At 41.2% G+C, this 14,005-nt stretch overlaps 1 protein-coding gene across 1 annotated transcript; it reads right to left on the bottom strand.

The window, feature by feature from the left end:
• Positions 1-1,993: 1,993 nt before the first annotated feature.
• Positions 1,994-11,162, bottom strand: wnt11 (wingless-type MMTV integration site family, member 11). Its single transcript, XM_042007457.1, has 6 exons — positions 10,947-11,162; positions 8,915-9,094; positions 7,040-7,284; positions 5,607-5,884; positions 5,215-5,507; positions 1,994-2,972 (listed from the first exon to the last, which is right to left on the bottom strand). The coding sequence occupies exons 2-6, from the start codon at positions 8,995-8,997 to the stop codon at positions 2,798-2,800; spliced, it is 1,074 nt and encodes a 357-aa protein (XP_041863391.1). The 5' UTR covers positions 8,998-9,094; positions 10,947-11,162; the 3' UTR covers positions 1,994-2,797.
• Between the last annotated feature and the right edge of the window lie 2,843 nt (positions 11,163-14,005).

The following is a 14,005-nucleotide window of genomic DNA, read 5'->3' as shown; positions in this document are numbered from 1 at the left end:
CGGCACAAAGGCAATTGGCAATATATTGTCCGACCTGACATTAACCCCTGATATTTTCACTGCTTTGCATAAAAATCCTCTTTTCCTCCTCTATTACTGGGCAATTCCCACAGAGCACGGGGTCAAGCCAGCCATGGAGAGACACTTGGACACTCGGACAAAGAGCGACAGAAACAAGTAAAGAAAGTAAACATAATGGCAGCATCTTATTGTTTAGCTTTCGTTCTAATTTTTAGTTTTGGAATGGCTTTACCTCAAACAAAAGTCTTAAAGATGCCAGACGAAGGCTGATCTAAAGCTGTTTCTTTACATCATCGCAACCAAAAAGGCAGCCCATACAAGTCCAGCTCATACACACTATCAGTCTTCACTCCATCACAACTGTGTGTTGACAGGCATGAAAATGGAATAATGTGGAGGGTATTGATAACAACAGGTTCACGTTGTGGCAGCACATTCAGGTCCTACATGAAAAGTGTTATTATGTGAACTATCTCCAAGTGTGATAATTTAGGAAGGGTTAGTCTGAGGTCAGCTGAATAGTTTCACAGCATAATGATAACAGTGGTTGCTCAGAGGGTCACTCGGCTAGGTCCCGTATTTCCACACTGAAGCAGCTCAGACTTGAAGACTATCTAATCTGTAGAGGTGTGATGAAATGACTCAAACCCCATACTAAGGTTTTACATTTGATAATTTTGAATATTTGTGAAATGCTACAAATTCCTGGATAATTTCTTAACTTTAAACATTGACACAAGCACAACTGCATATTTTTACTTTTGTTGGGGTGAGATTTTATCCGCTGCCGTCAATGTCAGCGCTTTATAAAATTAAATAATCTTTGTTCAGAGATGTGTTTTCATTTGCTGAGTTGTGTCTGCTGTAGCTGCTGGTTGTGCTGCATGTTCTCAATCAGCAGGTGAGGCTTCATGTTTCTGTAGTGGTGAAAATTGTGACAGACAGCAGTGGGTGGACTCAACCTATTTTCTCCAAATGCCAGGCTTAGGAATGCCAGTGACTAAAGAGTCCTTGGGGCTGTCGACGGACAGGCCTGTGTGCAGACAGAGCCGCCTCCCCCTCACCTGCACACTGCCGATCCTCCCTGCCCCCAAACCAAAGCCCACTGTGAGCTGGCTGTGTCTGCTTGCTGCTGTACAACAGCATGCACTACTGAAAACTTTATCATTATAAAACATCCCAGAAGTTGTTGCTCAGATACAACGCTCTGTCATATTGTCATCATGCATTCTCTCTGGTTCCAAGTTTGAAGATCAGATAAGTTTGTGTATGCTGGGTCTTGGCTTTGGATCTGGAGTCACATTTCTCCTCATTACCTGAAATAGATCTGACTTATCAGCTCTGCTTAACCCACATCTGTAGCTAAAAATGAAATTAAAGGAAAGGGACAGCTAGGAAGCAAGTCTAGGATCATAGAAACAGCTAAATTCAGATTTACATTTGCTTGGTTTTTATCAGGATATGCAGGGTAGTTTTGACCATTTTTGGTGTGACAGCTCCAGCAGCATGTGCTAGTTGTTCTGGGTTCTATCATATGAGTTCAACGTCTGCAAAGCTGTTTGCCAGTGTAAAATCATGAAAACTTTAGCTGATGAGGATGTAAAATCTGCATCCCCTAAATGAATTTTATGTGTCTTATTTTGCTTGTAATGTTTGTCAGTTTGAGGTCTGGCTGTCAGACATGGGTGTTCGAGGGTCAAAGCTGTGGTAGGAGTGTCACAATTTCTTTTACAATGGCCTTTGTGAGGAGATGGACTGTCCAAACAAACACTTTCCACGGTTTGGGTATTCAAAGTACAATTCCAGTAGATTGGCAGGTTGAACCCTGCAACCTATTACATGCTGTGCTGAACTGGTTTGCTCCCAATGTGCACTATAAGTTGTGGTTTTTTAGGGTTTTATGAAACTGAATGAAGTTCAATTTAAAAATAATAAGTCTTAGAGGTTATGGAATATTTTATAAATACTTCTTTCTTTATTTCAGTATACAAAATAACAGTATATACATCCACACAAAAGTGGTTTACAAAATCCATGAGTTCAGCTCATATGCTCTGAAAAATATAATATATTTTGAACTGCTGCATGTCAGACAAAAAAGAGATAATGCAGCATTTCACAAAGTTCTTAAATTTCTTCTCTCTTTCCACAGGGAGGCAGGCACGTCATGATCCACACAGGGCACATTTTCAGAGTCCAAAACATCAACCACAAAAATGTTCCATGATTGAAAAGTACTTGAGATTCCCTTTGTCTTCCTTTTTCCTCAGTTGTCCATTTCTGAAGAGGAAAAATGTTTTAATAGTACCTAAAAAATAAAAAAGTGGATCCATGAGAACTCTCTCCGTGGAATGGAGCCAAACATAAGTCTGAAGAATCCTCCAGCATAAAACCCAATATTATTTCTTTTTATTAGAGATATGATAAAACAGGCTTTCAGTTTCCCTCTCAGGGGAGCAAAGTGGAGGTTATAATTATTAACATGAAAAAGAAAGTACTCAGGAGGATGGTGGTCTTCACATGAACCAACTTGCACTGTCGTCACGCTTTTCCATGTCCAGGTTTGTGCAGGAAAAAACACCTCGAAGCCCGATTGGAAAGTTGGAGATTTGATACAAAAATGATAATGGAAAAGATCACTTCTTGCCGAGATGCGCATGCTAAAGCTTAAGACGAAAGTAAGCCGTCTTTGTACTGCTGTGCTTGGGTTAATCTGTAGCCATGGGTGGCTGGCTGGAAAGTAGAGGGCTGCTGGTGGGGCCTGCAAAGCACAGACTCATTTGCAGACGTATCTCTCCACGATCCTCTCGCACTTCTTGCAGGTTACGTAGCAGCACCAGTGATACTTGCAGTGGCAGCGCTCCATCAGCTTCTCCGTGTAGGGGTTGTAGCCACGGCCGCAGCACATCAGGTCACAGCTGTCACTGCCGACGGACGTTTTGTTGCACTGCCTGAAAAAAAGCAGAAGATGTTTTAACATTTATTTTGATTTGCATCGCAGTTTTAGACTGATATGAAACCAAAAACATTTCTATGTTGCCTTCCTGTCTAACAGAGTTTAGTTTAAAGCTTCATTCTAAAAGCTTTTGCCCAGTCTTGCCGTCTGTCTACAATAGTCTTTTCCAAAAGTGCTTGACCGACTATTGGGCTTTAACCTTTTGTGCACTCTTTCTCCCAAACATTTTTTTCTTTTTGTTTTGTTGTCTTTGAGCAATGGGTGCTTTGGAGCCTCTCATTCCAGAGGCCCGGGGCATCCTGAATGAGCAAAGAATAGTTCTGTCATAAATCACACTGAATACACAGGGTGACCCTCCCTCACTTTAACTTGCCCTCTGCACATAATTGCTTTATTTTATGATGGCGGAGTGTTAATGACCAGCGAGGTGAAACAGCCGCTGAACGAACTGCTGCTGGAGGAGCGAAGGAGAACGAAGAGGAGGGACAGGAGTCACAGAGAGTGTCAGACTGCTTTATTACATTGGTGGGAGCTGGCAAACCCCCACACAGTTCTGTTTTGTCAGGAGTGAGAAGACAGCAGTGCAAATTTGATGGTTCACATAAGAAGGTTCAAGGAGAGACATTGTAATGTAATTTATGATTAAAGTACAGACTCTTACCAGAGACAAGACACACTTCTCCATCAGTGATCACACCTTATCTATTAGGGACTGCAGCTAAAATTCACTTTCCTTATCCCTAACAAGAAAAACTACTACTGCTCTCAGACGTGGCTCAGGAATCATGTCAACGTGTAAAAATGAAAATAAAAAAAGTCCACTAGCAAACAAGAAATCAGCAGTGGGCTATGTAATAATAGAAATAAAGCTGTAGCGTTGCAGACTGCGAGGCTGTCGCCTTATCAGACTGCAGTGGATGTGATTGTCCTTGGCATGAAGCCTGTCCTGCTTATCTGTGGTAAGTGGTGTAAAGCTTAGGGACACATGATTTAGCAGTCATGAGACGTATGACATTTCTAGCAACCTACAAAATTCTATGCTCCTCAGAAACTTAGCATGACCCTGATGGTATTCTGGAGCCATCAAAGCGGGCTGTGATAGATGTGGATGGAAATGCGTGTAATATAAAGTGAAGGGTTTCTAGTAAAACAAGTGGTGTAATACAGGCAAAAAAATGGAGTTCAGGTTTGGACAAAGAAAGTTAACAGTTACAGAGTTGACTGAGAAAGTACAAGAAGCCATCCTGCCTTCTAACTTTGAAAATGGAACAATAAAAACAGTAAGCTTCTAAGATAACGCTGCATATTTTTGCCGCATTTCTAAGAATTAATCAACCAAGTCTGATTCTTTGACTTACAGGCTCCTCGCTACACGGTAACTTTACACAAAACGTCAACGTCTCAAAAAGAGTACTGAAGTGAAAGATGTAGGTAAACCTTTATCTTTCTGCAGCCATTAACTATATCCCTGTTTCTGTAGCCATCTCAAATCAATATCAGCTTGAGTACCCTTAGTCCTAAGAATAACCGCATTAGTAATTGTGTCAGATAGCAGCACAAGGACTCCATTCACTGTGGCCTTTTCCGTGGCACATGCTCAGACAAGCCGTAGACGACGCACTCTCAGGGGACACTGGTTGTTATCAGCCAGCCAGTAAAGTAAATGGTGCCACCAGGCATGGCAGCACTTCACTTAAGTCAACATCCTGGATGAGCAGACATTCAGGATGGGTCATTTCCTCTTTGTCTGCTGCAGGAGTCTGGCGCTGATGTGACTCATGCTCGCAAATCTAACTGCAAACAACTGCGGTATCATTACTATCCAATATCCACCTCTTTGTCACACAAACACTAAAAGACAGCTTATTCTTGAACATCGAATCAATGTAGAGCCATGTTTGCTATGTCATAGCTTACGCAATAGCTTCTTGTAGCGTGCACTTCCCCACAGACTGAACTACATGTGGTGGTGTCCATACACACACCATCACAACTGCGATCGGTCTTCTATGAATGGCACATATTTGTTGAACAAAAATCGGCTCTTCATGCTACTATAATAACTAGCATTGTTCTTGCAGCTACATGCTGTTTCCTCTCTTCCAGAGAATAGATTCAGTCTGTTTAATACGAACCATCTCCTCTGAGTCGAAATGCAGACAGATGAAGACGTACCCTCACACACACACATAAATCAAGCTCAACTGTCAAATAGTGCAGTGACCTGGTGGTCTCACCTGTCCTGTGTGCCAACAGAGCCCTGTTTTTCATTCTTGATGCAGAAGTCCGGGGAGCTCTGTAGGTAGACCAGTTCATTCTCCCTCACTGGCCTGATGTCAATGTCCTTAGGCACCAGCTGCTTGCGTGTCCCCATGGGCCGATGAACCACCTTAGTGGCAGACAGGTACTTGGTCTTAAGGTCCATGGCAATCTCCCTGAGGTCTTGGAGTCCTCTCCAGCAGGTCCTTATGGAGCAGGATCCAGAGACACCATGGCATTTACACTTCATCACCAGTGCCTCTCTCAGTACCTAAACATGATCACATAGAGACAAACTTATGATGTATGGACAGATTATTTATATGTTAACTCTTGTTTTAGGATAGAAAGATCTGTTCAGACTGCATACCTGTCTCCCGACTTCACTGTTGTGTAGATGCATCAGCTTGTTGGCATGCGATCCTGAGCGCTTCATCTTCATGGGAGCATCAGAGAACTTGGAGCCCATCATCAAGCCATAATGCAGGTTGTCAGCACAGCCCCCCCAACGATAGCCGGGCTCTGGGATTTGAGCAGGAATCGGACCGCATGAGCACAGCCGCAAATCCCCAGAAGTGCACGCTCGTGCTATGGTGTGACTGATGGTTGCTGCAGACAGGGCATACACAAACGCAGCCTCCCGTGTTCCTGAAGAAATCAGACAACAAAAACCAAATTATAAAAGATAAAAAAATATTGTTTCAGTTACAGAATCTGCTATTACCATTTAACTTGATTACCCCACCCCTTAAAAAACAGTCATCTATTGATCAAAATTAAAATTACAAGATAATTAAATGAGTTTTTTCAGCTAACACTTGTTGAAGAATTACAGCTACAGAATCTGTCATTTAATATGTAATATTTTACAACATAATACCACCAGTTATCTTTGCTTTGAGAAACTTTTCTCTTTACTCGCTTCTTTTTTTTTTTTTATTTATTTTGCCCAGTTCGTTGTTTCTCATCATTTTATGTAACAAGTAATAAACTGATGCATTAGCTTTGCGTGTATAGTGTTTAACTTTTAAACAACCATATAACCATTATTACATAAAAATCCTCAAAAACAACCACCAACATAATCCAAAGCATACACAGAATTTTTTCAAAGCACTCCCCCTCATTTTGCACCTCTCCGCCTGCCGGCCTCGTTTCTTTTCAAGTCTCTGCTTTTTTTGGGCCACAGTGAAAAAAGAAACCGAATATATAAAATATATCTTTCAAACATCAGCACTCACACTGTAATGGAGAGTGAGCGCTGATGTAATTGGTGGTGATGTGCATACACGGAGAGCACATATGTTAAAGCATGGGAGCAATTGGAAGTAAGGGAAGAAATCATGTATGACCGTGGGCTGGTTAGATCAAAGCGGGCCTGGACAGAGATGAGCCATTTCCTGTCCAATGCAGACTTCATTTAGCCAAAGGCAGCCGTGCCCATTTTAGGGAGCGCTGTACCTAAGCCCACCCCACCCCCTCTTTCTCTTCCTGACCAGCAACCGTCTCTGGCTGATTCAAGGTCTTATTGGAGATAGAAACTTTTAGGTCAAGCTGCAGTGCAAACAGACACGCAGTCTGAGAACAATGAGGATTTCAGAACTAACAAACCCATTACTATCCCAAATCACAGCTTCAAATCCCTGGAGCAAACTGCTCTTAAATACATGACGGAATAATTTTGCTAGCAGCAAAATAGTGGAAAGGTCTTTTAAACAGAATCGTGTGGATTAAAAAAACTGTTGGTTTTTTTACTTAATTGTTCCCCCAACATCCACCATTCTACACTATTAATGATCCTACCTCTGTCCAGGTCTGGCCGATACTTCTGGCCATCAGAAGGGATCTCGATGGAGGAGCAGTTCCAGCGCATATCGGCGAAGGTCTTCTGGCATGTTTTCTTGACTTCGCGGGCAGCTTGGATAATGGTTTGCATGAGCTCCAGGTTACTGCGGCACAGCTGAGCTTGGGAGGACACCATGCCAGGAAGCAGCTTACAGTGCTGGGTCTGGTTGATGTGTAAGGAGGCAGGAGTGTGTGAAAGTGCTCTGCAAGAGGGCCAAACAAACAAAGTTTTGGTCAGTATACACTATTATACACACATCCTTTTAATTATTGTGATTATGGAAACAAAATTCTTGCTAAATCAAGTTGTGTGAAATTATGACTTTTTACAGGAACAACAAAGATGTGAGTTTTATTTGCTGTGTTGTGTCAGCAATTTGACTTTCTTGTGTACACATTTCAAGCTTGCGAGGCACATCAGCTTTTAACACACAGAAAATGCCTTAAACAGGGACATGTTTTGGGATTTGACACAGCAAACAGCCGTCTTATCACAGTGAAAAGCTCAGAGAAAAGTCAGCTGCAGATTCACAAAATACAAGTGACACCTTTTTGGCGTAGGGCTTCGCTTTTGTTAAAGCACTGAAGAGGCCTCAAGATGTGCCAAAAATATAAAAGCCTTGCTAAATTCAGAACCTTATACAGTCGAGAAACTGCATAGAAATCCCTCATTTGAATTTTCCACCGCAGGAAGCATCGTCCTCTGTGGCCTCGGTTTGATGTGAATCATCTGTTTACACACTACTAAACGGTTCACATATTTGATTTAAATTATTCTAAATTATTGGGGATTTACTTAATAGAGAAAACACGAGAGGGCAGGTTAGCTCTGATCTCTGCTCTTTGAGTCTTGCAGTCTGCTAAGAGTTCGTGAGAACCAGGCAACACTGCCTGCACCTTGGCCTGTTTTGCATTAGAGGCCGTGGGGCCGCCACTATGTGCCCAACGATAAGCTATGACTCCGCTGGGCTTGTAGTAACCCAGCACTCACAGGTGTTTACAGCTGCATCTGTTTTGCATTGTACCGCTGTGCATTATCAAGACTGTAAGACTTCTCAGATTTAGTATGCCATCCTAGTCCTCGAGGGCACATCTGCTGAAGTGTATCACAGCTTCTCGTTCAGATAGAGCCCATGCCAAACGGTAAGCTTGCACAACAATCTGACACAAAACACAGAGATAAAAAGTCTGATAAAAAATATGCAATACACGAATATCAACATAAGAATACCAAACATTCAACGGAAACGAACATATTAAAAAAAACAGCAACCTGGGAATTTTCTGGGCTTTCCAAAACGATGGCGAAAATGATTGTTTGCCTTTACTCAACAATGAAAACAGTGTGGTGCACAGTAAAAGCAATCCGCATTTACAGCATCACAGCTTCCCTCTACAGTCAACTATTTTTATGATTTGAGGCCTAACTAGACTACACACAGAAAGAAGTGACAACACTGGCGCTGTCTATGTCACCACGGCGCCAACTGGCTTTCGGCCGCTTTTTATGTCAGTCTGCAACTTAGACATGAAACACGTTTCTAGTTTCACTCAGCCTGTATTAACATGAAATAAAACAAAGAGGTTTCCATTCATATGCTGAATTTACTGTTGATCGCATAAACATTCCCAATATACACACAGCAGAAACTTAAAGAATAGTGGGACCATTTCCAAGCAGCCACCCCCCCACACACACTCCATAAAACATGAAGTAAACAATACCAGGTATCCTCATTACATCATCTGCTTTAACAGTGTTCACATGCAAAGTGGGGTAAAGATGGTGATGGGCTTACAGAATGAGATGGCGGCCCTCCAGAGAATACTTACAGCCATTTGATGCCGGAGCAGACCTGAGACAGCAGCAGAGCCGTGAGCACTCCAAGAGGCAGGATGTGAGAGTTTCTCCTCATGATGAACAGTGGCTCCAGCTCACAGGACAGAAATACAAAAGGTTGCTGGGCTCAAGCTCAGAAGTCACCTCTCATGGCACAGCCGCTCCTCAGAATCCTGGAATAAATCGAGGAAAAGAAATGAGTGACTGCACAGCGAGCCGGTGGGAATGTTTCACAAAGCTTGATGAACACTGTGTAGAACCAATTATACAAACTTGCAATTCATCACTTTCCTAAAATAATGGCCTAAATCCTTTTTTTACAAAAAATAATTTCTTTGCCTTAATGATCTTTTTGTGGTGCTGGCCACCTCTGATAATGTCACCAATATCCTCAGATAAACACTTCATAATCTGATCTATTCATCTGAGAATGTTGGTGACATCATCAGAGGTGGCCAGCACCACAAAAAGATCATTTAGGCAAAAAAATATTTTTTGTAAAAAAAATGACTTAGGTCATTATTTTAGGAAGGTGACGAATTGTTAGATCAATCGTTTTAAAATATATCCAACATTACAAGCCACACACTGACGTATGTGATGCAAAAGATTCTGAACATTACCTGTGAACAATCTCACATGTTACATGAAAGTTGAAAATTTGGACACGAGCAGGACTGTGCTTCTCATGAAAGAGTCTCCAGGCAGTTCACTAATATAGTTCTAAGGTTAGCATTCAACACGCTGTAAAGAAAATCCTCAGTAATGGCTCCTACAAGCTCTTTTTACAAGTCAGTAAACATCCCAGAAACAAAAGCAGCTGCAGCAAAACATAAAAAGTTTGCATGTTCATAAAAGGACTAATTCTGTATATCTTTAATTATGATAAGTTTTAGTAAAGTGTAGTTATTCTACTACTTTACTAGTTATTATTTTATCAGTTATAAGAGAAAACAAATCACACACTCATAAATATCAAAGATCACAGTCTCTGGTAGATTTTGTTCCTCACGTTGCATTAGAGAGCTGAATTATTTCAATTTCAGGATTTACAACTCCATGAACTCCTGCTCATCTCCGTCAGACGCATTCAGACGAACAGGGCCTGTTTTCTATTTCTGTGTCCTATAAGAAGCGTATTTTAGTCTCAATTTGGTGCCATCCGTCCTTCACGCGGAAAATGTTAAGAATTCAGATTGGCCCACATTAGCGGGACACCAGCACAGATCAGGGCAGTAATGAGGGGCAGGCATCGGGGGCTTTATCTGATAAACCTCGGAGCAGCTGATAAGAAGCCCCCTTTGAAGGGGCGACAGGTAGCTGATAATGGGCTTGTTTGAAGCGACAGTTCTGGTCCTTGTCCCTGATTGGCCGAGACGTCTTAGAAACTGTGAAAATCGCTCAAATTGATTATTTAAATAAACCGAGTGAAACTCACCGAGCGACCTGCGGCTTTTCAAGCTTCACAGAGTAAATTAATGACTTTAGCACTAATTATCGAAGTAAAAACTAAGAATTAAGACTTTTTTATTGCTTTATGTTAGATTTGTACCATTTGGATGTGGTTAGTGGCCAAAACAGCTCTTGCTTAAGATAAAAACTACAGATAGGCGTTTTACACTCACTATCCAATGTTTGTCCTCTTTCTTTGCAATCTATAGTCTCATCAAGCTGAGACAAGCAACACAATAAACCACTAAGTTTTAGTTTTATTAGTTTACTAATTTATTTACCAATAAAGACAAAAGTCTTCATAAAAAAGACTCGAGCAAAAGGTTTCCAAAATGATCTTGTAACCTGCTTACATTTAATAGTTTATTATTATTAATAATAATAATAATAATAATAATAATAATAATAATAATAATAATAATGCCTAAATCTGCCTATAATCGTGAAGTACTTTATCCATTCTTACAGTTCAAGTTAAACTCTACGAACACACTTCACTCCTTGAAAGTTTGTGAAAACTTTGGTCTCAAACAGCAGCCCGACTTTTTTCCTCCAGTCGGAGCTCCAGCTCACCTCAGACGCTCAGCTTTCTTCGCTCAGCACAAGAGAAAAAGTCCAGTCTCAGTAGGTGGAAATATCCTTTCAGCCAGCAGTGTGTGTCCTTATCAGCCAGATGCATGAGTAAAATCCAGCACGCGGTGGTAAAATGGTTCCGGACAGGTAGTACGCATGGTATCAGAGCAGTCTGTCAGCGCGCGCTTGTGTGCGTCTCAGAGAGGTTGGAGTGGAGGAGAGTGAGTGAGCTGAGTGGGGGCAGACTGAGCTCTAAAGTACCCCTGCCCCGCTTTGATCTCACTGCTGATGTCAGACCAGCATTAGCATAAGAGAGCTGGCTGCACCGGGACCTGGAGCACGCGGCTGCTCCGGGATTCTGTTATCCTGCTGCGGGCCGGAATAGCTCCTTAATATTTCCACAGAGAGCTGGAGTGACTTACAGTAAGCCTGAGATGATGAATAGTCCATACTCTGACCTTCTTTAAATGACGTTTTTATGGTTTCTACGTCAATATTAGCTTATCAAACTCTAATAAAACTCCTGAAAGTAGGACTTTGTGGTGCCTTATAAAGTTTCACATTAACCATCATGTCACCAGTCATTTTAAAAAGATAGTGTTTGGCATAAAAATATTAAATATGTCTGCATAATTTATGTTTTAGATCAAATTAAAAAAGTATTTCTTGCTCCAAAAACAAAATCCAACAAGTTTCTGCATAAATCCAGCCGTAAGTATAGAAATAATACTTATTGCTGGAAATAAGTAAACATCAAATTTAACCATTAGTAAAGAAATTCTATTAAATAATAATTTCATGCTAATTACTGAAACCCTTCAGTGTCAATAGAATTAAAAATGCCACTGTGAGGCATTTATGTGATATTTGTTTAATGTTGTATTCTGAATATAAGGGGATAGTTTCTGAAATAAGTCAGGGAAATTAATCATTTTTCTACAGCTTACTAAGAATGCTCTTTGCTTTTCAGGTTTTTCTCTCTCTTTCTCTCTCTCTCTGTGTGTGTGTGTGTGTGTGTGTGTGTGTGTGTGTGTGTGTGTGTGTGTGTGTGTGTGTGTGTGTGTGTGTGTGTGTGTGTGTGCATTCACTGCAAACGGAGGATTAAATCTCTGCTTGCTCAGTCTTTCTGCAGTCTGTAAACTGCAGTCCTAAAAACTGTTCCAGAAGCGATGTTTTAAGGAAATATTATCTCACAGCGAGAAATAAAAGATCATTTTAGCCAAATTTTGACATTGTTGCAATTTAGAAACAAAGACGATTCTCTGACTTCACTACAACACTAAACACATATTTTATTTATTAATACGGCCTCTGTGCTAATAAATGATAAATGTGCTATAAGGAAGCGGGACAGGATATTGGGGTTTTCCAGATACAGACACAAAGTGTTTTTTGTTTAAAAATCATTTTTTAAAAGGAAGGAAAAGCTGCCTAATGTTACATAGTTTTCCTGCACTGTCTGATTTCCTGGAATATTAACCACGCTGTAAGTGATATACTGCCGAGCCAGCTGTGGGAAAGTAATGTATAGTTTCCCTCAGATTCCGACTAAAGGTAACGCTGATCTGTTGTCCAGACATGGCTAATACAGCCGGCCTCAGCACTGTTGTCTGCTCCACTGGGAACTGCAGACCAGGTGCTGTCATGCCGTCTGAGGCAGACATAGACCACAGCAAGCCCTCTTTCGTTGGGAACCTGCTTCCATATGTTTTCCAAACAGGACCTGCTGTATAAATCCCTCTGTGTGCATGTACATTATTTACAATACGCAGGACTAAGATCCTGCTTCCAGAGGCTCAGCGGGTTGTACATGGCAGTCAGTTGTGAATGGGCACAAGGTCAGTGTGTGTAGGAGGTGAAGCTTCCAGCAGGACCGGGCCTGTCTACAGACAAACTTTTTTACACACAGGCCCTCCATTCCTGAGCTAGGATCAACACGCAGCCCCTTGATGTGTGTGTGTGTGTGTGTGTGTTTGTGTGTGTGTGTGTGTGTGTGTGGTGGGGGGGGGGCTCTGTGGTTCATTATAACCAAATAACTCATGTAGTGTAGCAGCAGACTCAGAGCTGAGTTCTGATAGATAATCCACATCTCGGATGAAAACCAGCTTTACGGAGATAATGTTACATAATAGTTTTTAACTGTCACTGTAGTCAGCTTTAGCCGTGAGGATTCCTACTTCACTTACAGCTCCAGGTTTCCAAAATGCACTCTGCAGTCTAACATATATGAGGTTTGAGCCTGAGCTGGAAGTTGGGATGTCATGAAAACCCAAAGACATTTTTTAAACCCCCAAACTTTTAATGCAAACTGTATAATGCTTATGTAGTAAACCTGTTGCCTCTGAAAAACAAAAAAAAGAAAATCTGAGCGCAGTGAATGGAGGATGGTGTTGAGAAAAGAATCTTTTCTCGCTGGGCCATTGTCCCTCCAATCTCAAGAGGTTTAAGCCAGCATCATGAATCAGGACACTCAGTGGGGAAAGAGGGAATAATGCTCCACTTTCACCCAGAAGCCTGAATGGGTGCAGAGTTACTATTATGTCTTGGAAAGTCCTCCCATGCTCCTGCTGGAACGCAAAACTAGGTTAGGACAATCCTGTGCAATTACAAATATTCCAAAAGATAAAGTAGTACATTTTAGTGCAGTTTTTATGTTGAGATCTCATTAAATAATTGGGAGAAAAATAATCAACTCACTGCCAAGCTAAAAAAAATATAATTTAATCTCTTCCATTTAGTATTTTAAGTGTTGGGTAAAAAAATACAGAAACACAAAAACCACAAAGATAAACTAATAGAGGTTTAATTCTCTGTTCAGGTGGCTTCATCACTGCCTGGTCTTTATTATCCAATAAACCCAATTAACCATGAATAATTTTCCAATTAAATTAGGAGCAGGAGTTTGATTAACAGCCATCTTTTACTGAATAAAGCAAGAACTTCAAGGAGATTTTTCAAATGGAAACAATCAGTGAAGTAAACCCGTAGCGGCTGGTTTTTATTTCTACCTCTTATCTACAATGAACAGCAAAGGGTTGTGCATGCCAGCTGATTATTGA

This window comes from Melanotaenia boesemani, chromosome 15, assembly GCF_017639745.1.
Source record: "Melanotaenia boesemani isolate fMelBoe1 chromosome 15, fMelBoe1.pri, whole genome shotgun sequence".
NCBI lineage: Eukaryota > Metazoa > Chordata > Actinopteri > Atheriniformes > Melanotaeniidae > Melanotaenia > Melanotaenia boesemani.
Note: the sequence above shows the minus strand (reverse complement) of the source record. Positions and strands in the feature narration are given on the sequence as shown.

Bases quoted from the DNA above. Each gene is read 5' to 3' on its own strand.
- wnt11 (XM_042007457.1), bottom strand. From the start codon at position 8,997: ATGAGGAGAAACTCTCACATCCTGCCTCTTGGAGTGCTCACGGCTCTG. The intron at 7,285-8,914 runs GTAAGTATTCTC...GCCCTCTTGCAG, and splicing joins TGCTCCGGCATCAAATGGCT to AGCACTTTCACACACTCCTG. The intron at 2,973-5,214 runs GTGAGACCACCA...GCTTTTTTTCAG, and splicing joins TCTGTTGGCACACAGGACAG to GCAGTGCAACAAAACGTCCG.